The sequence below is a fragment of the Ranitomeya imitator genome, chromosome 4, assembly GCF_032444005.1.
Source record: "Ranitomeya imitator isolate aRanImi1 chromosome 4, aRanImi1.pri, whole genome shotgun sequence".
Taxonomy (NCBI): domain Eukaryota; kingdom Metazoa; phylum Chordata; class Amphibia; order Anura; family Dendrobatidae; genus Ranitomeya; species Ranitomeya imitator.
This window is the reverse complement of record NC_091285.1, coordinates 3,612,184-3,637,375: the sequence shown is the minus strand read 5'-3', so window position 1 is coordinate 3,637,375 and position 25,192 is coordinate 3,612,184. Positions and strand designations below refer to the sequence as shown.

The 25,192-nt window shown below is 46.8% G+C and overlaps 1 protein-coding gene across 2 annotated transcripts in view; it reads left to right on the top strand.

Moving 5' to 3' along the window:
- Positions 1–25,192, top strand: part of GYS2 (glycogen synthase 2) — a 123,757-nt gene that overhangs the window by 40,690 nt on the left and 57,875 nt on the right. For both annotated transcript variants that reach the window (XM_069762777.1, XM_069762778.1), the window contains exons 11-12: positions 9,499–9,612; positions 9,764–9,890. In XM_069762777.1, coding sequence (XP_069618878.1) covers positions 9,499–9,612; positions 9,764–9,890 — 241 coding nt within the window. The remainder of the gene's footprint in view (positions 1–9,498; positions 9,613–9,763; positions 9,891–25,192) is intronic.

Genomic DNA, 25,192 nt, shown 5'->3' with positions numbered 1-25,192 from the left:
CAGATTCTCTATGGGGTTCAGGTCAGGAGAGTTGGCCGGCCAATTGAGCACAGTAATACCATGGTCAGTAAACCATTTACCAGTGGTTTTGGCTCTGTGAGCAGGTGCCAGGTCGTGCTGAAAAATGAAATCTTCATCTCCATAAAGCATTTCAGCCGATGGAAGCATGAAGTGCTCCAAAATCTCCTGATAGCTAGCTGCATTGACCCTGCCCTTGATGAAACACAGTGGACCAACACCAGCAGCTGACATGGCACCCCACACCATCACTGACTGTGGGTACTTGACACTGGACTTCAGGCATTTTGGCATTTCCTTCTCCCCAGTCTTCCTCCAGACTCTGGCACCTTGATTTCCGAATGACATGCAAAATTTGCTTTCATCAGAAAAAAGTACTTGGGACCACTTAGCAACAGTCCAGTGCTGCTTCTCTGTAGCCCAGGTCAGGCGCCTCTGCCGCTGTTTATGGTTCAAAAGTGGCTTTACCTGGGGAATGCGGCACCTGTAGCCCATTTCCTGCACACGCCTGTGCACGGTGGCTCTGGATGTTTCCACACCAGACTCAGTCCACTGCTTCCTCAGGTTCCCCAAGGTCTGGAATCGGTCCTTCTCCACAATCTTCCTCAGGGTCCGGTCTCCTCTTCTCGTTGTACAGCGTTTTCTGCCACATTGTTTCCTTCCAACAGACTTACCATTGAGGTGCCTTGATACAGCACTCTGGGAACAGCCTATTTGTTGAGAAATTTCTTTCTGGGTCTTACCCTCTTGCTTGAGGGTGTCAATGATGGCCTTCTTGACATCTGTCAGGTCGCTAGTCTTACCCATGATGGGGGTTTTGAGTAATGAACCAGGCAGGGAGTTTATAAAAGCCTCAGGTATCTTTTGCATGTGTTTAGAGTTAATTAGTTGATTCAGAAGATTAGGGTAATAGGTCGTTTAGAGAACCTTTTCTTGATATGCTAATTTATTGAGACAGGTTTTTTGGGTTATCAGGAGTTGTATGCCAAAATCATCAGTATTAAAACAATAAAAGACCTGACAAATTTCAGTTGGTGGATAATGAATCTATAATATATGAAAGTTTAATTGTAATCATTACATTATGGTAAATAATGAAATTTAACACTATATGCTAATTTTTTGAGAAGGACCTGTATTTGGGTTGTGTGACAATAGGGCTACATGCTGGGGAATTTTCTGAGCGCAGCACCTAGCAGGGACCGAGAAACGCATTACTGCTTAAGTGGGTCATATATCTACCTTGTGTGTATGAACCCCCATGACGTGGTGAGCATCATGATCATTGTGTCGTTCTTCTATGAGGTTCATATGGCGAGAAATGTGTATAGATGGCTTTTCATAATTTTAAGAAAGGGGAGTATTCAGCCTCTGAGTGAGGTCATCACAGGGGGAGTACCTGGGTTCTGGGCACAAGGGTAAGTGAGTGAGACCTCCCTCTTCTCGAGTTTTTTGTCCCGGGTCTAGCTGAGAGTCACATCTGTCATGCACTAGGTAGGATATATGCCCTTCCCCTGAGCCGCATGGTCATCCATGATATGAAAGAACCGTAAGTTGATTTTCACCATTAATCCCTTTTTATTTGTAATTGTTTGTACATATGATACTTCTTTTATAATATATTTTCTATACTTTTGTAAACTCTGCCTTCCTTTTTGGATTAAAATATATAAAATTAGTAGCTTAGTTTCTCCTTGCTCTATAACGCACTTTCACATCCTCTGAAGTGAATTACGCTACTAAGTGGGTTGGCTCTGGACCCATTATTAAGAAAGCGGAGCTGGTGGCAGCAAATTTGTCCTGGCGTTTGGTAAACCAGGCAGCGACGGACGGCGTTGATTATTGCTCCCGCCTGACTGGGAATAGTTATATCGCCCTCGCTGCAGTGTGCCCATTAGCCAGTACATAGCAGGCAGCCTTTTTGGCGACTAATTATCCTATGTGCAGTACCCTGACTGACCTGAGGGTAAGGGTGGTGCCAGAGAGCTGAAAATCCTAACTGGAACTGGGAAGTGGGATATAGATAAATCCCCTTCAGAAAAGATTCGGGGCAACCAAATATCCCCGCTTCAGGACATATTGGTGTGAGCGGTAGGGGTCATAAAGTTAACCTTCCTGTGATTCGTGACTTTGAGGCATGCACAGCAGGTTTTGGACGCTACTATGTCCAACCCCACCAACTCGGCTGTGGGAAGAAGTCCAGAGTGGATATATGACCTCAACAAGAAATGGAAACTACTGGAGATGTGCCAGCTTCAATGGATTGAATGGAATTTAATCCAGGAGGTACGGAATGCAAAGGAAGCTGTGCGTGGACCCAATGGATACCAGTTATTACTCTTCAATTGTGTGTGGAGTTTATTTAAGCTCTGAGGAAACTGGATGATAGAATGTTTTGTGTCACAAAGGTGAGACCTCTCACATTTGTGACTGTGCTCAAAAATATGTTGTGGTCTGCTCCCATAAGTGGAGAAGGTTGATTGGAATCCTATCACATCTGGCAAATTAAGATGGGGGAGCAATGTGTAGAAACCAGATTATATCGTAATTACCCAGACGACTATGTTTTGCAAACCAAGAAGAATTTACTTTTTATCTGTAGGTTGGCTTTTGGATTAAAGTGTTGATTTCTGGTGGGTCAAAACAGACTTTTGTTTGTGTAAGTCTGTAATAGTGACTTGTAATCTGATATTTCATATAACATAGTGTGTGCTTATCTTTGACTATTGATGTTTGCTGATATGCTAATTGTGCATTGTATTATGGAGCCAGTTTGTTGACTTTGAAAGCAGACAGGGAAAGACTATTCAAATAGATTGAATGGTCAAGCAATGCTACTTGATCTCATCATCATTGTTTTCCCTTATCTGTGATGTGGGACTGAAAGTATACTTGCTATGGAACATACATTGGATATGAAGAGACTCAGTGACAGCGAGACGAGGACAGAGAGTGACACAGTCGGACATTCTGCAAACCACCCAATGGTACAGTACTGCAGCCAATTCATCATGGCACCATCATGAGGGACTCGGATCTATGATTCTCTTCCAAACAACCTAGGGGTTTTCGGCTCTGGTTGGACTGATACAGCTCTGCTCCACTGACCATCGCTGAACTGTGGATACATTTGGAGAAAGCCATGTTTTGGACCTGCTGGTCGCTTGGCTCCATGGAGATGTTCGGATAAGCCAGGTGGTGACTCTCGTGTCAACTGGCATTGGACCTTGTATGGACTCTATGGACTGTCATTTTCCTACACTTGTCGTTACCTCCTCTCTGTGTGTGTGTTTCACAGGTGAGGTAGCCGACCTTGGAAGACTTGTCATAACATCTGCCATTATCCCGAGAGACAGCGGAAGGGTGAGACTCTGTAATGTGCACCTTCTTGGGAACTCTGCTGGGACTGTTCTACGTGTTACCTGCCTGTTTTGTGGTTCAATAAAGTATTGCCGCACTGTTTTACCTTCACCCTGTGTTGTCTGAGTAGTGTTATGCCCACGTTTAACGGGAGAGCGGGTGTTAGGTGTGATAATCTCTGGTGCATGTGGTTCCAGCTAGCGGACTGGGGCGCCCGCCAACCCTCCCCGTTTCCCCACAGAGCCATTTTTAGATATATTTTGAATCATTGAATTAATGTAAGGAGAATCACTCATTTCTTTGACAATTTAAGAGATCATGATAAATGTTTTTATATGTTAACAATAAAGTTATGTCTATGAAATATTTATGGTATATATAATCTTTCATTAAATATTTTTTAATACTTAACAATATACATCTGACAATTGTCAGGTGCATTAGTATTCAGTCCCCTGTAGTCTGATGCCCCTAAAAAACATCCTGAGTGACCAATCACCCCCAGAAGTCACAACATTAGTACACTGCGTCCCCCTTGGTATAATTTCTGCTCAGTATAATGACAGCTGTTCTGTGAAAGCCTCAAAGGTTTGTGTGAGAACATCAGGGATCAAAGAGCATCATGGAAACCAAGGAACCCACCAAACAGTTGATGATAAAGTGGGCAAGAGCAGGAAAGCAGGGTTAGGTTTTAGAAAATAGCCTAAGATCTGAACATCTCACAGAGCATCAATCCATCATCCAAACATGGAGGGAGAATGGCCAACTGCAAACCTACCAAGACATGGCCGTCCAGCTGATCTGAGATCCTAAGCAAAGAGAGCACTAATTAGAGAAGCAGCCAAGCGGCCCAAGGTCACTGGAGGAGCTGCTGAGATCCACAGCTCAGGGGGAGAATCTGTCCACGGGACAACTATTAGTCGTGTGCTCCACAATTCTGGCCTTCATGGAAGAGAAGCAAGTAGAAAGGCATTGTGGAAGCCATAAGAAGTCTTATGTAAGGGACACAGCAAGTATGTGGAGGAAGGGGCTCTTCTCAGAGGAGACAGAAGGAGAACATTTGGGGATAAATATAAGGCACTATGTGTCTTGGAAAACTAACACTGCACATCACCCTGAAAACACCATCCCCACCGTCACGCATGGTGGTAGCAACAGCATCATACTGTGGGGAGACTTTTCTTTAGCAGTGGCAGGGAAGCTGGTCACAGGTGATGGGAAGTGGGTTGGAGCTAAAGACAGGGCAAACTTGAAGGAAAACCTGTTAGAGGCTGCAGAAGACATGAGACGTACTTGGATGACATTGCCATCTTCAGTTCCTCCTGGGATGAACACCTGCAGCATCTTCAGGAGGTGCTCAAGCGAATTCACCAAGCTGGTCTGACCATCAAGCCGGGAAAGTGCCAAATGGGCATGAGAGAGGTCCACTACCTGGGGCACCGGTTAGGCGGGAACTCAATAAAGTCAGAGCAAGGCAATGCTGATGGGTTGTCCTGCCGAGGCGAACCTGCCAAAGAGCACATGGAGAAGTACCGCAAGGCTCTGCCTCCGTAGCACAGTCCAAAAGGGGGAGGTGTCAGGATATAGGAAAGTTGTGATTCCTTCAATGACACACACAGAGCTCTCAGCTGCAGTTTCCTGTGCCTGTGTGTGTAATTCTAAACTCATTTCCTCCTCTTTCAGGAATGTTTATGGCTTGGTGCTTCGAAAATCAGACTCTGTGTAAAACTCCTCACTCCTCCCTCCCACCTGATACTGGCTGAAGCTGGTACAGCAAGCATGGGATTCTTTGTTCTGGTAAAGCTAGGTATATTGGCACTGATCTGGGCTAGAGATATAAGGATTATATATTCCAGATATCCATCGAGAGATCTATAGCTCACGGAAATCGCTAGGAGCTAAACCCAATGAATGCAATGAGCGGGTTTCTCTGTATGCAGGTCATGTAACTATGCCATGTTTACACTTAAAATAATCTCCCCAACGTGGTGCCCATCCTGTTCATTGTGTAGTTCGTATACGAGGTTCATACAGCAAGCTATGTATAGAAATGGTTGGTCACAACTCTAAGAAAAGGGATGATTCAGCCCCTGAGGGAGGTCACCTTGGTTTTAGGCTGGGAAATAAGTGAGTGAAGCAGCAGTCTTCTAGTGTCTTTTGTCCAGGGTCTATCTGCTAGAAATGTGTGATATGCATCTAGATGTGTCTCCTGAGCACATGGTTAGCCAGGAGATGAACTGATCAGAACGAAATGTGTTTTTTCAACTTTAATCCCATTTTATTTGTAATTGTGCTGAATTTGTCTTCTTTATAATATCTTTTTATACTTTTGTAAACACTGCCTACCTTTTTTGGAGTAAAATATAAAATTTCTAGCTTTGTCTCTCCTTGCTCTCTAACTTACGGTCACGTCCTCTGAAAGTGAATTAAGCTGCTAATTTGTGTGGGCTCCAGACCCATTGCTAATTAAGAAATTGGAGCTGGTGGCAGTGGAATTTATCCTGTACGTTTGGGAGGCTTTGTAGCAACAGCAGCGTTGATAATTATTGTTCCCGCTTGAGCTGGAGTAATTATATCGCCCTCGCTGCAGTGTGCCCATTAGCCAGTACGAAGTTGGCAGCCTTTCTGGCGACTAATTATCCTAGGTGCAGTACCCAGTCTGACCTGAGGGTAAGGGGGGCACCAGAGAGCTGCAAGTTCTAAACCGGAACTGGAAAGTGGGATATAGGTATATCCCCTTCAGAGAGAACCAGGGCCAACCAAACAACCCTGTTTCATGACAAATTGGTGTGAGTGGTGGGGATGATAAAGGTATCCTCCCCATGAACCGTGACAGTCGTGAGAATTTAGAGAGGAAGGTGTAAAAATAATTGTATATGGTCCCCTTAAGGGCTTCGTATTAAGGAAGGATGGCATATCCTGCGTTTTCAATGGTGTGGTCCACACCACTGCAATAATCGTGTGTAATCAGCATCTGGATCTGCCGCACCTGCGTAATAATCATGTGTGTGATCAGCATCTGGATCTGCCACACCTGTGCAATAATCATGTGTGTAATCGGCATCTAGATCTGCCACACCTGTGTAATAATTGTGTGTAATCGGTATCTGGGTCTGCTGCACCTGTATAATAATCATGTGTGTGATCAGCATCTGGATCTGCCACACCTGTGCAATAATCATGTGTGTGATCAGCATCTGGATCTGCCACACCTGTGTAATAATCATGTGTGTAATCGGCATCTGGATCTGCCACACCTGTGTAATAATCATGTGTGTGATCAGCATCTGGATCTGCCACACCTGTGTAATATTCATGTGTGTAATCGGCATCTGGATCTGCCGCACCTGTGCAATAATCATGTGTGTAATTGTCATCTGGATCTGCTGCACCTGTGCAATAATCATGTGTGTGATCGGCATCTGGATCTGCCGCACCTGTGTAATAATCATGTGTGCAATCGGCATCTGGATCTGCCACACCTGTGTAATAATTGTGTGTAATCGGCATCTGGATGTGCCGCACCTGTGTAATAATCATGTGTGTAATCGGTATCTGGGTCTGCTGCACCTGTGTAATAATCATGTGTGTGATCAGCATCTGGATCTGCCTCACCTGTGCAATAATCATGTGTGTGATTGGCATCTGGATCTGCCTCACCTGTGCAATAATCATGTGTGTGATTGGCATCTGGATTTGCCGCACCTGTGCAATATTCATGTGTGCAATCAGCATCTGGATCTGCTGCACCTGTGCAATAATCATGTGTGTAATTGTCATCTGGATCTGCTGCACCTGTGCAATAATCATGTGTGTGTGATCAGCATCTGGATCTGCCACACCTGTGCAATAATCATGTGTGTGATCAGCATCTGGATCTGCCACACCTGTGCAATAATCATGTGTGTAATCGGCATCTGGATCTGCCTCACCTGTGCAATAATCATGTGTGTGATCGGCATCTGGATCTGCCACACCTGTGCGATAATAATGTGTGCAATCGGCGTCTGGATCTGCCACACCTGTGCAATATTCATGTTTGTGATCGGCATCTCAATCTGCCACACCTGTGCAATAATAATGTGTGTAATCGGCATCTGGATCTGCCACACCTGTGCAATATTCATGTGTGGGATCGGCATCTGGATCTGCCGCACCTGTGCAATAATTATGTGTGTAATTGGCATCGGGATCTGCCACACCTGTGTAATAATCATGTGTGTAATCGGCATCGGGATCTGCCACACCTGTGTAATAATCATGTGTGTGATCAGCATCTGGATCTGCCACACCTGGGCAATAATCATGTGTGTGATCGGCATCTGGATCTGCTGCACCTGTGTAATAATCATGTGTGTGATCAGCATCTGGATCTGCCTCACCTGTGTAATAATCATGTGTGTGATCGGCATCGGGATCTGCCTCACCTGTGTAATAATCATGTGTGTGATCAGCATCTGGATCTGCCACACCTGGGCAATAATCATGTGTGATCAGCATCTGGATCTGCCACACCTGTGTAATAATCATGTGTGATCGGCATCTGGATCTGCCACACCTGGGCAATAATCATGTGTGATCAGCATCTGGATCTGCCACACCTGTGCAATAATCGTGTGTGATCAGCATCTGGATCTGCCTCACCTGTGCAATAATCGTGTGTAATCGGCATCTGGATCTGCCTCACCTGTGCAATAATAAATAATAATAAATCTTTATTTTTATATAGCGCTAACATATTCCGCAGCGCTTTACAGTTTGCACACATTATCATCACTGTCCCCGATTGGGCTCACAATCTAGAATTCCTATCAGTATGTCTTTGGAATGTGGGAGGAAACCGGAGTGCCCGGAGGAAACCCACGCAAACACGGAGAGAACATACAAACTCTTTGCAGATGTTGTCCTGGGTGGGATTAGAACCCAGGACCCCAGCGCTGCAAGGCTGTAGTGCTAACCACTGCGCCACCGTGCTGCCCAATAATCATGTGTGTGATCGGCATCTGGATCTGCTGCACCTGTGCAATATTCATGTGTAATCGGCATCTGGATCTGCCGCACCTGTGCAATAATCATGTGTGTGATCAGCATCTGGATCTGCCACACCTGTGCAATAATAATGTGTGTAATCGGCATCTGGATCTGCCACACCTGTGTAATAATCATGTGTGTAATCGGCATCTGGATCTGCCACACCTGTGCAATAATCATGTGTGTGATCAGCATCTGGATCTGCCACACCTGTGCAATAATCATATGTGATCAGCATCTGGATCTGCCACACCTGTGCAATAATCATGTGTGATCAGCATCTGCCGCACCTGTGCAATAATCATGTGTGTGATCAGCATCTGCCGCACCTGTGCAATAATCATGTGTATGATCAGCATCTGGATCTGCCGCACCTGTGTAATAATCATGTCTGATCAGCATCTGGATCTGCCACACCTGTGCAATAATCATGTGTGATCAGCATCTGGATCTGCCACACCTGTGCAATAATCATGTGTGATCAGCATCTGGATCTGCCACACCTGTGCAATAATCATATGTGATCAGCATCTGGATCTGCCACACCTGTGCAATAATCATGTGTGATCAGCATCTGCCGCACCTGTGCAATAATCATGTGTGTGATCAGCATCTGCCGCACCTGTGCAATAATCATGTGTGATCAGCATCTGGATCTGCCGCACTGTGAGGTGGACGGATGATCTCGGCAGAGGAGATCTCACTCTCACAGATCTGGACACATTGTGATCATATTGGATCATTGAGTTCAGCTCACGAAAAATGGGAGAAAAACCAAAGTGTTGTCTTGGTAGTTTTGCTCAGATTCGTATTTGTACAATAGTTAGTACACCCCGCATCATTTCCTTCACTGATACTTGTTACTTTGTGCCACAGAAAATCCCAATAAAATACATAGAACTCTGTGGCTGTAACGTGAAAAATGTGGAAAAGTTCACGGGGTGTGAAGACTTTTTCGCGGCGCTGTGTTTAGTAGTGATATACATATCCTGCAGAGCAGTGTAGCGCAGCACGTGTTCGCGGTTTCTCGCACTCCATATTGCAGTATTTTTGGCGCTCGTTCACACTTGCCTTTTTCTCCCTGTTTAGCGCCAGTCTCTGCCGCCAATCACCACACACAACATGATGGACGACTCCGCGGATCCCATCCTCAACACCGTCAGACGCATCGGCCTCTTCAACAGCCGCACGGACAGAGTGAAAGTCGGTGACTCGATCTAGCCGGACCCCCAACTTGTTTCATCCTCTCCTCATATGGGGCTCCTGGAACACTGATATTCCTGATCACATGACCTATGTGTGATGATGGGGGTCCGTGAGGGTCCACTGCAGTGATTTCTGTCATGTCTCACAGGTGATCGTGCACCCAGAGTTCCTGTCCTCCACCAGCCCCCTTCTTCCACTCGACTATGAGGAGTTTGTACGAGGCTGTCACCTGGGGGTCTTCCCATCATACTATGAGCCCTGGGGCTACACACCCGGTGAGTGGTGGTCCGGAGTATATACTGTGATAGTGGCGAACCGGGATATTTACTCATCAATAATGGTGGTCCGGGATATATACTCATCGATAGTGGTGGTCCGGGATATATACTCATCGATAGTGGTGGTCCGGGATATATACTCATCGATAGTGGTGGTCCGGGATATATACTCATCGATAGTGGTGGTCCGTGGTATATACTCATCGATAGTGGTGGTCCGGGGTATATACTCATCAATAATGGCGGTCCAGGGTATATACTCATCAATAATGGCGGTCCGGGGTATATACTCATCGATATTGGTGGTCCGGGATATATACTCATCGATAGTGGTGGTCCGGGATATATACTCATCGATAGTGGTGGTCCGTGGTATATACTCATCGATAGTGGTGGTCCGGGGTATATACTCATCAATAATGGCGGTCCAGGGTATATACTCATCGATAGTGGTGGTCCGGGATATATACTCATCGATAGCGGTGGTCCGGGATATATACTCATCGATAGTGGTGGTCCGGGATATATACTCATCGATAGCGGTGGTCCGGGATATATACTCATCGATAGTGGTGGTCCGGAGTATATACTGTGATAGTGGCGATCCGGGATATTTACTCATCAATAATGGTGGTCCGGGATATATACTCATCGATAGTGGTGGTCCGGGATATATACTCATCGATAGTGGTGGTCCGGGATATATACTCATCGATAGTGGTGGTCCGGGATATATACTCATCGATAGTGGTGGTCCGGGATATATACTCATCGATAGTGGTGGTCCGGGATATATACTCATCGATAGTGGTGGTCCGTGGTATATACTGTGATAGTGGCGATCCGGGATATTTACTCATCAATAATGGTGGTCCGGGGTATATACTCATCAATAATGGTGGTCCGGGATATATACTCATCGATAGTGGTGGTCCGGGATATATACTCATCGATAGTGGTGGTCCGGGATATATACTCATCGATAGTGGTGGTCCGGGATATATACTCATCGATAGTGGTGGTCCGTGGTATATACTCATCGATAGTGGTGGTCCGGGGTATATACTCATCAATAATGGCGGTCCGGGGTATATACTCATCGATAGTGGTGGTCCGGGATATATACTCATCTATAGTGGTGGTCCGGGATATATACTCATCGATAGTGGCGGTCCGGGATATATACTCATCTATAGTGGCAGTCCGTTGTATATACTCATCGATAGCGGTGGTCCGGGATATATACTCATCGATAGTGGTGGTCCGGGATATATACTCATCGATAGTGGCGGTCCGGGATATATACTCATCGATAGTGGTGGTCCGGAGTATATACTGTGATAGTGGCGATCCGGGATATATACTCATCGATAGTGGCGGTCCGGGATATTTACTCATCGATAGTGGTGGTCCGGGATATTTACTCATCGATAGTGGTGGTCCAGGATATATACTCATCGATAGTGGTGGTCCGGGATATATACTCATCGATAGTGGTGGTCCGGGATATATACTCATCGATAGCGGTGGTCCGGGATATATACTCATCGATAGTGGCGGTCCGGGATATATACTCATCGATAGTGGTGGTCCAGGATATATACTCATCGATAGCGGTGGTCTGGAGTATATACTGTGATAGTGGTGGTCCGGGATATATACTCATCGATAGTGGCGGTCCGGGATATATACTCATCGATAGTGGTGGTCCGGGATATATACTCATCGATAGCGGTGGTCTGGAGTATATACTGTGATAGTGGTGGTCCGGGATATATACTCATCGATAGTGGTGGTCCGGGATATATACTCATCGATAGTGGTGGTCCGGGATATATACTCATCTATAGTGGCAGTCCGTGGTATATACTCATCGATAGCGGTGGTCCGGGGTATATACTCTTCGATAGTGGTGGTCCGGGATATATACTCATCTATAGTGGTCGTCCAGGGTATATACTCATCGATAGTGGTGGTCCTTGATATATACTCTTTGATAGCGGTGGTCCGGAGTATATACTCTGTGATAGTGGCGATCCGGGATATATACTCATCTATAGTGGTGGTCCTTGATATATACTCTTCGATAGTGGCGGTCCGGGGTATATACTCATCGATAGCGGTGGTCCTTGATATATACTCTTCGATAGTGGCGGTCCGGGGTATATACTCTTCGATAGCGGCGGTCCTTGATATATACTCTTCAATAGTGGTGGTCCGGGGTATATACTCTTCGATAGCAGCGGTTCGGAGTATATACTCATCAATAGCGGCGGTCCTTGATATATACTCTTTGATAGTGGCTGTCCGGTGTATATACTCTTCGATAGAGGCGGCCTGGGGTATATACTCATTGACAGTGGCTGTCCGGGGTATATACTCTTTGATAGCGGTGGTCCGGGGTATATACTCAACGATAGTGGTCATCTGGGGTATATACTCTTCGATAATGGTCGTCCAGGGTATATACTCATCGATAGTGGCGGTCCTTGATATATACTCTTCGATAGTGGCTGTCCGGGGTATATACTCTTTGATAGTGAAGAAATAAAGGTATTAAATGGCAACATGACCTAAAGTCCATATAAATATTGATATTGCCCTATAATGGATAAATAGATAACCCAGTCGTATACCATATCATAGAAAGGGAGTGTGGAAACCACATGAAAAACGACCAAAATGAGATATTTAATACATACACATCTTTATTATCAAACAGAATTACAATTATAAAAAAGCCTCAATAGGCTTAGGACAGAAAACAGAACCAGGTGAAGTACTGGTGGCGATAACCCCAAAAAGTCGCCACTATGTCTAGAAAACATGCGGACCAGAAACCTAAGGCTGCCAAAGAGGACACTACTTAAGGATACAAATTGTGCCCATGCATAACCATGAATAATACTACATGCAGATATACTATGCCTAACGGGATGACAACCATGATATAACTAAATACAAATAAATGCCACTATGCAGTGCAACCAGGAATGTCAATGGTGATAAACCCGTATGCAGCCAAGCACACCACTCCAGATATACATAGAGGCTGTAGCACCTAACTATGTCCCTCCCCTAAGACCGTGCGAACTCTCCATATGGATGCCCGGTAAATACCGGGGCTAGTTACCGCTATGCGGCTGGAGCTATTACCTGTGACAAGGGGGGTACTGATTGGCAGCCTGGTCCGGTCCCACACGTGCACCCGACGCGCGTTTCGGAGCGGAGGCTCCTTCGTCAGGGGGCGTGTCGGCTAGCTCCGGAAATGGGGTTTAAATAACAGTGAATCCTTGATTGCCGGGACGAGGCCCGGAAGTGACGCAGGCGTCGCCATGACATCGGCGACGCCGGGCGGCGGCGGCGTCATGCAGGAGAGCCGCCAGAACCATGGCAACCTCCACTGCATATAGACGCCGCAAGCCGCCCAGGGCAGCCGGGACATGACGCGCATGCGTACAGGCAGCGCCAGGGCAATCAATGGAACATTGATAGAAATAAAGTGCGGTTAGTGGAAATATCTACGAAATAACTACCGGTGGGCATATAGATAAGACCCCAAGATAGAACAAAGGGGAATACAAGGAGAAAAACGGGAATATATATATATACAGACAAGAGGGGTCCCGGCTATACCAAACACTATAAATACATAATACAGAAGGGTATTACCAGGATCCCAAAACACCATCCCCAAAGAGATACCCCACCACATAAATGTCACATATTCCAAACAACGAAGATACTGAAATAATCATATATATACAGTGATTCCCATCACATCAGCATCTTCATACGTCGTAGATATGCATCCAACGAGAGTCGAGGAAACATGACTTCATCACGGAGTTAAACGACATCATAAATGTTAACATGTAGAAGATACTGCGCAATCTTCTGTGCAGCAACAACTTCAATAGGATCACAGTCTTCATTGATGCTACCAGAGTCTGAACCGAGAGCCTAGAGGACTGGACACCATAACAGAGTCATGCCGCATCACCAAGATGCTAATGTATCTAAAATAAAAGAATAAAAAGTTAAAAACAAACATAGTAGCAACGAGACGGGGCAACACCACCACCCAAAACCCTGCCAGGCTGGAGATCACAGAAAAGATGCAAAACTCATAGTTTCATTTAATCCGTGGGGGTGGACCGTGTTAAGGGTCCACATCCAACGTGTCTCAAGTTGTGCCAAACGTTGGGAGATGTTACCCCCCCTTATTCCCGGTTCAATCATGTCTATCCCTTTGACCCGTAGACCCGTGCTGTTGCAGCCGTGATGGAACTTAAAGTGCCTAGGTATCGTTTTTAATGTGCTTGAATCAAGCACACCGGCCGCTGCTTCAATTCCAAGCACATGTTCTCGCACCCTAATTTTCAACTGTCGAGTTGTTAGCCCCACATAAATTAGGGGGCAAGGGCAAACCGCACAATAAATCACATTCTTAGAAGTGCAAGTGATAGACTTAGTGATTTTAAAATGCTTTTGTCCTGACGAGTCCGTAAACGTATCATCTCTGGAAATGTTACGGCATGCCACACATTGACCACAAGTGCGACAGCCGCCTCTAGGTAGGTAGCGTGGATCATTCAGAAATGTCCTAGGAGGATTTTCAACGAAGTGGCTGCGCACTAAGTGGTCACGCATGTTCTTTGACCTCCTAAATGTAATGGATGGTCGAGTAGGCAAAAACTTTGCCAACGTTGCATCCGTTCTGAGGATCGGCCAGGCCCGTTCTAGTGCATATCTAATGGCGCCTGCCCTCGAGTTGTAGTTGGTCACAAACCTCACCACCTCAGATTCACTACCACCAATCTGGCTACCATAGAGCAATGTATTTCTTTTGCTATGCTTTGCCCTTAAATATGCTCTTTTGATAGCCCGATTGCTATATCCCCTTTCTCTAAACCGGGTCCAGAGGTCCCTCGCTTGTAACTCAAAGTCGGAGTCAGTGGAACATAAGCGGCGTAGGCGTAAAAACTGCCCAATGGGGACAGCACGCACCATATGAACGGGATGAGAGGAGGCCGCATGAAGTAGCATATTCGTGGCCGATGGCTTACGATAAATTGTAGTTTGCACTGTATCAGAACCATCTCGCTGCAATGTCACATCAAGGAACTCAATACTTGATCTATTACATGTCGCTGTCAGCCTTATGTTAAAGGAGTTTTTATTTAAAGTGGTCACAAATTCCGAGAAAGACTCGCTGTCCCCCTGCCAGATGATAAGAATGTCATCTATGTAGCGCGTCCAAAAGAGGACGCGCTCCATAGATGACAGACCCTCTGACTGCAGGAGGTCCCTTTCCCACAGCCCCAGGAACAGGTTAGCATAGGAGGGCGCAAAGGCCGCTCCCATGGCTGTTCCCTGGAGCTGCAGGAAAAAGGACCCCCTGAAAGTAAAGAAATTATGAGTCAGGGCAAAATTCAAAACCTCCAGAAAAAAGGCAACAAATTTAGGGGACAAACTGGATGTGGATAAAAAGAAACGAGTTGCAGCCAAACCATCACAGTGGCGGATACTCGTGTAAAGAGACTCCACATCCATAGTCCCCATAACTGTGCCTACCCCCAGATATAAATCGTCCACCCTACGTAGTAGTTGGTTCGTGTCTTTCAAAAAAGAGGGGAGCTCTTCCACCAGCGGTTGCAGGATCGAATCGATCCATTTATTTAATCGTTCAAGATAACTACCATTCCCCGATACAATAGGGCGTCCCGGTGGTATAGCCATGTCTTTATGCATCTTGGGAAGTAAGTAGAATGTTGGCACTGTTGGTTCAACCACCACAAGTGCTGTATACAGTTCCCTAGAGATGACTCTATCCTCCACGCCCTTTTCGAGAATCCCCCTGAGTTGCGAACAGTAGGCGGACAAGGGGTTATAGGTCAGTTTTTTATAGCAAATAGGATTCAGTAACTGACGCATGGCCTCTTTAACATACATGGTCTTAGGCCATAGCACTATATTACCCCCCTTGTCCGCCGACTTAATCACAACATCAGGGAGATCTCGAAGCTCTTTGAGCCGTCGTCTCTCTTGTTTAGTCAGGTTGTCGTTTTTAATGGTATGAGGAATCTTAACTAATTCCTCACTCGCCACTTTCACAAAAGTTTCAATGGCGCTACAACTTGCCAGAGGGGGAAACTTTTTGGATCGCACGCGAATCGCTGGTGGAATCCTACCTCCTTCCTCTATTTCTTCTTCCCTAGACAGCTCCTCCAGGATTCTCAGGGCCGACCGTTCGCTTTCTGTAGGGAACAATTCATGAATGTTATTATCATAAAAGTGCCGTTTGAATAGTAAAGACCGGGCAAATAGATGTAAATCCTTAATCACCGTAAACCGGTCTAAACCTGCCGTGGGTGAAAAGGACAGCCCCTTACATAAAAGCGAACAATCGGCCCGGGATAGAGGATATTTACTCAGATTTATTACCTTATTATCCTCCTTGGGGGTTTCTAAGTCCCGTATCTTATACCTCCTATAGGGGTGGAAATTTTGTCTCCTCGTACGATTGTAGCTCGTACCCGAGCGTGTGACCGCGGATGATATTGAGCTATCCGACTGAGAGCTATATGATGAAAGAGATGTATTTGACCCACTCCTCAACAACTGATGATGTTGTAACGATGTTTTCCTCCACATGTATACCTTCTGGGACTGATAGTCTTTCAAATCACGACTAAATTTGGAAGACTGTGTATCACTAATTTTCTTAACAGTTGACTCCATGATTTTATCAATCTGTGCATCATAATTTTTGAATTGCTCCTCCGAGCATTTCCCACGTAACTCCGATAGTGTCAAATCGATCTCTTTATCAAGTCCCTCAATAGTTTTAATGTTCAGCAGTTTCATAAAAGTTCCTGAACAGGCCCCACAGGCCTCCTCCCATCTCGTCACAAAATCACCGTCCTCAACGGGGAATGTAGGCACCACTCGAACACGAAGGCCCCTGGGAATCATATTTTTCAGGAGATATTTTTCCAAGAACAATCTGTTCCACCAGAGCTTTGTACGTTTTAGTAGCATTTTTTTCACAGATTCAAATATTATATCACTACTGTGATCTCCAGCCAGCAGGCCACCTGTTCCATCTTGTCCGAAAACCTCTTTGATAGTGGTGGTCCGGGGTATATACTCTTCGATAGTGGCAGTCTGGGGTATATACTCTTCGATAGTGGTGGTTTGGGATATATACTCATCGATAGCGGTGGTCCGGGGTATATACTCTTCGATAGTGGCAGTCTGGGGTATATACTCTTCGATAGTGGTGGTTTGGGGTATATACTCATCAATAATGGCGGTCCGGGGTATATACTCATCGATAGTGGTGGTCCGGGATAGATACTCATCGATAGTGGTCGTCCAGGGTATATACTCATCGATAGTGGTGGTCCTTGATATATACTCTTCGATAGCAGTGGTCCGGGGTATATACTCTTCAATAGTGGTGGTCCGGAGTATATACTCTGTGATAGTGGCGATCCGGGATATATACTCAACGATAGTGGTGGTCCTTGATATATACTCTTCGATAGTGGCGGTCCGGGGTATATACTAATCGATAGCGGTGGTCCTTGATATATACTAATCGATAGTGGCTGTCCGGGGTATATACTCTTCGATAGTGGCGGTCCGGGGTATATACTCTTCGATAGTGGCGGTCCGGGGTATATACTCTTCGATAGTGGCGGTCTGGGGTATATACTCTTCGATAGTGGCGGTCCGGGGTATATACTCTTCGATAGTGGCGGTCCGGGGTATATACTCTTCGATAGTGGCGGTCTGGGGTATATACTCATCGACAGTGGTGGTCCGGGATATATACTCAACGATAGTGGTCATCTGGGGTATATACTCATCGATAGCGGCGGTCCTTGATGTATACTCTTCGATAGTGGTGGTCCGGGGTATATACTCTTTGATAGCAGTGGTTCGGAGTATATACTCATCAATAGCGGCGGTCCTTGATATATACTCTTTGATAGTGGCTGTCCGGGGTATATACTCTTCGATAATGGTTGTCCAGGGTATATACTCATCAATAGTGGCTGTCCGGGATATATACTCATCTATAGTGGTGGTCCTTGATATATACTCATCGATAGCGGTGGTCCTTGATATATACTCTTTGATAGTGGCTGTCCGGTGTATATACTCTTCGATAGAGGCGTCCTGGGGTATATACTCATTGACAGTGGCTGTCCGGGGTATATACTCTTTGATAGCGGTGGTCCGGGGTATATACTCAACGATAGTGGTCATCTGGGGTATATACTCATCGATAGTGGTCATCTGGGGTATATACTCTTCGATAATGGTCGTCCAGGGTATATACTCATCGATAGTGGCTGTCCGGGATATATACTCATCTATAGTGGTGGTCCTTGATATATACTCATCGATAGCGGTGGTCCTTGATATATACTCTTTGATAGTGGCTGTCCGGTGTATATACTCTTCGATAGAGGCGGCCTGGGGTATATACTCATTGACAGTGGCTGTCCGGGGTATATACTCTTTGATAGCGGTGGTCCGGGGTATATACTCAACGATAGTGGTCATCTGGGGTATATACTCATCGATAGTGGTCATCTGGGGTATATACTCTTCGATAATGGTCGTCCAGGGTATATACTCATCGATAGTGGCGGTCCTTGATATATACTCTTCGATAGTGGCTGTCCGGGGTATATACTCTTTGATAGCGGTGGTCCGGGGTATATACTCAACGATAGTGGTCATCTGGGGTATATACTCATCGATAGTGGTCATCTGGGGTATATACTCTTCGATAATGGTCGTCCAGGGTATATACTCATCGATAGTGGCGGTCCTTGATATATACTCTTCGATAGTGGCTGTCCGGGGTATATACTCTTTGATAGTGGTGGTCCGGGGTATATACTCTTTGATAGTGGTGGTTTGGGATATATACTCATCGATAGCGGTGGTCCGGGGTATATACTCTTCGATGGTGGCAGTCCGGGGTATATACTCTTCGATAGTGGTGGTTTGGGGTATATACTCATCGATAGCGGTGGTCCGGGGTATATACTCTTCGATAGTGGTGGTTTGGGGTATATACTCATCGATAGCGGCGGTCCTTAATATATACTCTTCGATAGCGGTGGTCCGGGGTATATACTCTTCTATAGTGGCGGTCCGGGGTATATACTGTACTCTTCGATAGCGGTCGTCTGGGGTATATACTCTTCGGTAGCGGTGGTCCGGGGTATATACTCTTCGATAGCGGTGGTCTGGGGTATATACTCTTCGATAGCGGTGGTCCGGGGTATATACACCTCTTTAGTAGTGGTTCGGGGGATATTCATCCTGCTGGTGGGGGTCCCGAGTGCCACTTCTCATATCTGTGGTTCCGTCACACCTGGGTGGATCAATCGCTTTGTCGATGTCTCATCATTCTCACCGGAGACATTAATATACACCCACATGATAATCAAAGACGTCACCGGTGAGAAATGTCCAGTGAGCAGGAGCGGAGCTGGGAGCGCAGCGTAGACCCCACATAATAAAGAGTGACCTACCGAAGGGAACCCCACTGTATAACCAGAGACAACTACAACCACCAGCATCTCCGCAGCTTATTGAGTAGCACATAAGATTACTTTATTATTCAGAATCAACATGAATAAAAACAAGGAAAAGTTACTGGTCTGCCCTATAACCCCAATCATCAGTATCATAGCAGCACCTCATCCTACAGAGCAGCGCTCGTGTCCGAATCAGAGATATCATTAATTCTGCACTGATCCTGAGTTATCTCAGAGCTGCACTCACTATTCTGCTGGTGCAGTCACTGTGTACATACATTACATTACTGATCCTGAGTTACATCCTGTATTATACTCCAGAGCTGCACTCACTATTCTGCTGGTGCAGTCACTGTGTACATCATTACATTACTTATCCTGAGTTATCTCAGAGCTGCACTCACTATTCTGCTGGTGCAGTCACTGTGTACATACATTACATTACTGATCCTGAGTTACATCCTGTATTATACTCCAGAGCTGCACTCACTATTCTGCTGGTGCAGTCACTGTGTACATCATTACATTACTTATCCTGAGTTACATCCTGTATTATACCCCAGAGCTGCACTCACTATTCTGCTGGTGCAGTCACTGTGTACATACATTACATTACTGATCCTGAGTTACATCCTGCATTATACTCCAGAGCTGCACTCACTATTCTGCTGGTGCAGTCACTGTGTACATACATTACATTACTGATCCTGAGTTACATCCTGTATTATACCCCAGAGCTGCACTCACTATTCTGCTGGTGCAGTCACTGTGTACACACATTACATTACTGATCCTGAGTTACATCCTGTATTATACTCCAGAGCTGCACTCACTATTCTGCTGGTGCAGTCACTGTGTACATACATTACATTACTGATCCTGAGTTACATCCTGTATTATACCCCAGAGCTGCACTCACTATTCTGCTGGTGCAGTCACTGTGTACATACATTACATTACTGATCCTGAGTTACATCCTGTATTATACTCCAGAGCTGCACTCACTATTCTGCTGGTGCAGTCACTGTGTACATACATTACATTACTGATCCTGAGTTACATCCTGTATTATACCCCAGAGCTGCACTCACTATTCTGCTGGTGCAGTCACTGTGTACATACATTACATTACTGATCCTGAGTTACATCCTGTATTATACCCCAGAGCTGCACTCACTATTCTGCTGGTGCAGTCACTGTGTATATATATTACATTACTGATCCTGAGTTACATCCTGTATTATACTCCAGAGCTGCACTCACTATTCTGCTGGTGCAGTCACTGTGTATATATATTACATTACTGATCCTGAGTTACATCCTGTATTATACCCCAGAGCTGCACTCACTATTCTGCTGGTGCAGTCACTGTGTATATATATTACATTACTGATCCTGAGTTACATCCTGTATTATACCCCAGAGCTGCACTCACTATTCTGCTGGTGCAGTCACTGTGTACATACATTACATTACTGATCCTGAGTTACATCCTGTATTATACCCCAGAGCTGCACTCACTATTCTGCTGGTGCAGCCACTGTGTACATACATTACATTACTGATCCTGAGTTACATCCTGTATTATACTCCAGAGCTGCACTCACTATTCTGCTGGTGCAGTCACTGTGTACATACATTACATTACTGATCCTGAGTTACATCCTGTATTATACCCCAGAGCTGCACTCACTATTCTGCTGGTGCAGCCACTGTGTACATACATTACATTACTGATCCTGAGTTACATCCTGTATTATACTCCAGAGCTGCACTCACTATTCTGCTGGTGCAGTCACTGTGTACATACATTACATTACTGATCCTGAGTTACATCCTGTATTATACCCCAGAGCTGCACTCACTATTCTGCTGGTGCAGTCACTGTGTATATACATTACATTACTGATCCTGAGTTACATCCTGTATTATACCTCAGAGCTGCACTCACTATTCTGCTGGTGCAGTCACTGTGTACACAGGGCCGTATTTAGAGTTTCTGCTGCCCTAGGCACTTTTAGTGCTGCCTCCCCCTTTGGTGAGTATAACACTATCGGCAGTGACTTTGGCAAAAATCGCTGATGTGAAAGTCGCCTTTTGCAGCAGATCCGACAGTTTTTCCGCATCTGCCGCGTAACGGATCACTTAGGGCAACACTGCGTTCGGCCTCATTCATTCCCTATGGGACTTACAGACATGTGCGGCACTTGCGGTTTTGCCGCCATCCGGCAAATGCGGTACTTGCAGCAATGAGAAAAAACACTACTAGCAGTGTTTTATGTATCATCGTAAGTGCAAAACCGCAATTGCCGCACATGTTCGCAAGTAGCCATCACTACCTGTCCCTGCACCTTGCTAGCTCATCCCTATCCAACCCTCCCTGACCTAAAACTACACTATAAAGCTTCAGAAAAGCAATTTATTAACTGCCATATTCCTATGATAATGAGGGCTCTAGGCTACGGCGTAGACTGGGACGGGCAGTGTCCGGGTCTCCATCCTCTCTGTGCACACCCTCAGTCCCTGCCTCACTGCCTGTGCACAGACCTCCCTCCACCGCACCCGGTAATCGCCGCTCGCAGTAGCATACCAGCAGAGGTGTATCTAGGGTTTCTGGCACCCGGGGAAAGAATTCATTTTGGTGCCCCCCCTCCGCCAAGGACATATGTGATTTGCACACTCAGTCATGTGCCCACGAGCTCCTCTCCCTAATGCTCTCAATGTTCAGTGAAAAACTAAGAGAAGCAGAAGAGAAGCTCGATGTCGCAGGACCATAAGAGTATGTGTCCACGTTCAGGATTGCATCAGGATTTGGTCAGGATTTTTCATCAGTATTTGTAGCCAAAACCAGGAGTGGAACAATTAGGGTCTGTTTCCACGTGCAGGAAACGCTGCATGTCTGACGCTGCATAGAGCCGCAACGTCAAACACGCAGCGTCCAGATGTTACAGCATAGTGGAGGGGATTTAATGAAATCCCGTCTCCACTATGCGTGGTAACACGCACGCGGTGGCCCTGCGACTCCGGACATGCTGCGCGTCTTTTCAGATCGCAGCATGTCCGTATATCTTGCGGCGACGCTGCGTCGCCGCAAGATATAGCACAGGGCGCTATGGTGGGGTGCGATGATGCCGGATGTGTGCTGTGAACACATCCGGCATCATCGCGTCCCAGAAAGGGGGCGGGGCTTACCGCAGAGCGGCTAAGCCGCTCCGGCGATACCGCCGGCCATCCTGAAAGTGGACACATAGCCTTAGAGGAAAACTATAATAGAAACATATGCACCACTTCTGTATTTATCACCCACTCCTGGTTTTGGCTACAAATACTGATGTAAAATACTGACCAAATCCTGATGCAATCCTGAACGTGGACACATACTCTAAGTCTGAAAATCGCATATGAGTGACGTGTCCATGTGACGACTACTGGAACTTGCAGAGCTGAATCCTGACATCGCAGCTTCTGAATTCTCACAACGCATGCACTGCACTTTTAGGATTCTCCCTTGCCGGTGGACGGTCATGTCAGCACAAGTATGTGATTTGTAGACTTCTGACCACATTCTGACTAGATGTGCCCGGCCTCGCTTAGTTCATTTTCATTGACGGAGGTCACGCATGTCTAGTCAGCACATGATCGCATTAATGTAAATCCCCAGCATGAGAGAATCCTGACAGCGTGCAGTGTGCACTGTGAGAATTCAGAAGTCTGCAGTCACAAAGAATGACTGCAGACTCATCACAAGCCTGGACATCCCCTTTAAAAGGGACTCTGTCACCTGAATTTGGAGGGAACAATTTTCAGCCATAGGGGCGGGGTTTTCGGGTGTTTGATTCACCCTTTCCTTACCCGCTGGCTGCATGCTGGCTGCAATATTGGATTGAAGCTCATTCTCTGTCCTCCATAGTACACGCCTGCACAAGGCAAGATTGCAGATTGTGCAGGTACAGTATGTACTACGGAGGACAGAGAATGAGCTTCAATCCAATATTGCAGCCAGCATGCAGCCAGCGGGTATGGAAAGGGTGAATCAAACACCCGAAAACCCCACCCCTATGGCTGAAAATTGTTCCCTCCAAATTCAGGTGACAGTGTCCCTTTAAATCTCCTAGCATATATAAAAACATGAGAGTTAGCATCACAAATAACATTTACATCCAGGTACCTGATAGATGACGTCGCCTCTGGAGCCGTTCTCCTTTTCTTCATCTTGTCCAGATCCCATGATGAGTTTTCTCATCCACAGCCGTCTCTGCAGACTTCCATCTTCGCCGCTCTTTTGCAGAAAGTCTCCACATGACGCCCTTAAAGATACAAGTGTCATTATAATGCTCCCAAATAAAAAATTGCCCCTCACTATATTGTCTGCACAAAGTATGACCCCCACACTGTCCCTCTTATGGTACATGCTCTTCACACTGACCTCTCCTTTCTATACCGGTCCCCTCTTCACACTGTCCTCTCACACTGTGTCCCCCTTATAGGGCCCAGTATTTATACTCCATATTTATACTCCATCCTCCCACACTGCGTTCATGCCTCCCCCATCCTCCCACCCTGCGTTCATGGCTCCCCCATCCTTCTCCCCTGCAAGCATGGCTCCCCCATCCTCCCACTCTGCGTTCATGGCTCCCCATCCTTCTCCCCTGCGTTCATGGCTCCCCCATCCTTCTCCCATGCGTTCATGGCTCCCCCATCCTCCCACTCTGCGTTCATGGCTCCCCATCCTTCTCCCCTGCGTTCATGGCTCCCCCATCCTTCTCCCCTGCGTTCATGGCTCCCCCATCCTCCCACCCTGCGTTCATGGCTCCCCCATCCTCCCACCCTGCGTTCATGGCTCCCCATCCTTCTCCCCTGCGTTCATGGCTCCCCCATCCTTCTCCCCTGCGTTCATGGCTCCCCCATCCTCCCACTCTGCGTTCATGGCTCCCCCATCCTCCCACTCTGCGTTCATGGCTCCCCATCCTCCCCTGCGTTCATGGCTCCCCCATCCTTCTCCCCTGCGTTCATGGCTCCCCCATCCTCCCACCCTGCGTTCATGGCTCCCCCATCCTTCTCCCCTGCGTTCACGGCTCCCCCATCCTTCTCCCCTGCGTTCACGGCTCCCCATCCTTCTCCCCTGCGTGCACGGCTCCCCATCCTTCTCCCCTGTATGCACGGCTCCCCATCCTTCTCCCCTGCGTTCACTGCTCCCCATCCTTCTCCCCTGCGTGCACGGCTCCCCATCCTTCTCCCCTGCGTGCACGGCTCCCCATCCTTCTCCCCTGTGTGCACGGCTCCCCATCCTTCTCCCCTGTGTGCACGGCTCCCCATCCTTCTCCCCTGTGTGCACGGCTCCCCATCCTTCTCCCCTGTATGCACGGCTCCCCATCCTTCTCCCCTGTATGCACGGCTCCCCTTCCTTCTCCCCTGTATGCACGGCTCCCCATCCTTCTCCCCTGTATGCACGGCTCCCCATCCTTCTCCCCTGTATGCACGGCTCCCCATCCTTCTCCCCTGTGTGCACGGCTCCCCATCCTTCTCCCCTGTATGCACGGCTCCCCATCCTTCTCCCCTGTATGCACGGCTCCCCTTCCTTCTCCCCTGTATGCACGGCTCCCCATCCTTCTCCCCTGTATGCACGGCTCCCCATCCTTCTCCCCTGTATGCACGGCTCCCCATCCTTCTCCCCTGTATGCACGGCTCCCCATCCTTCTCCCCTGTATGCACGGCTCCCCATCCTTCTCC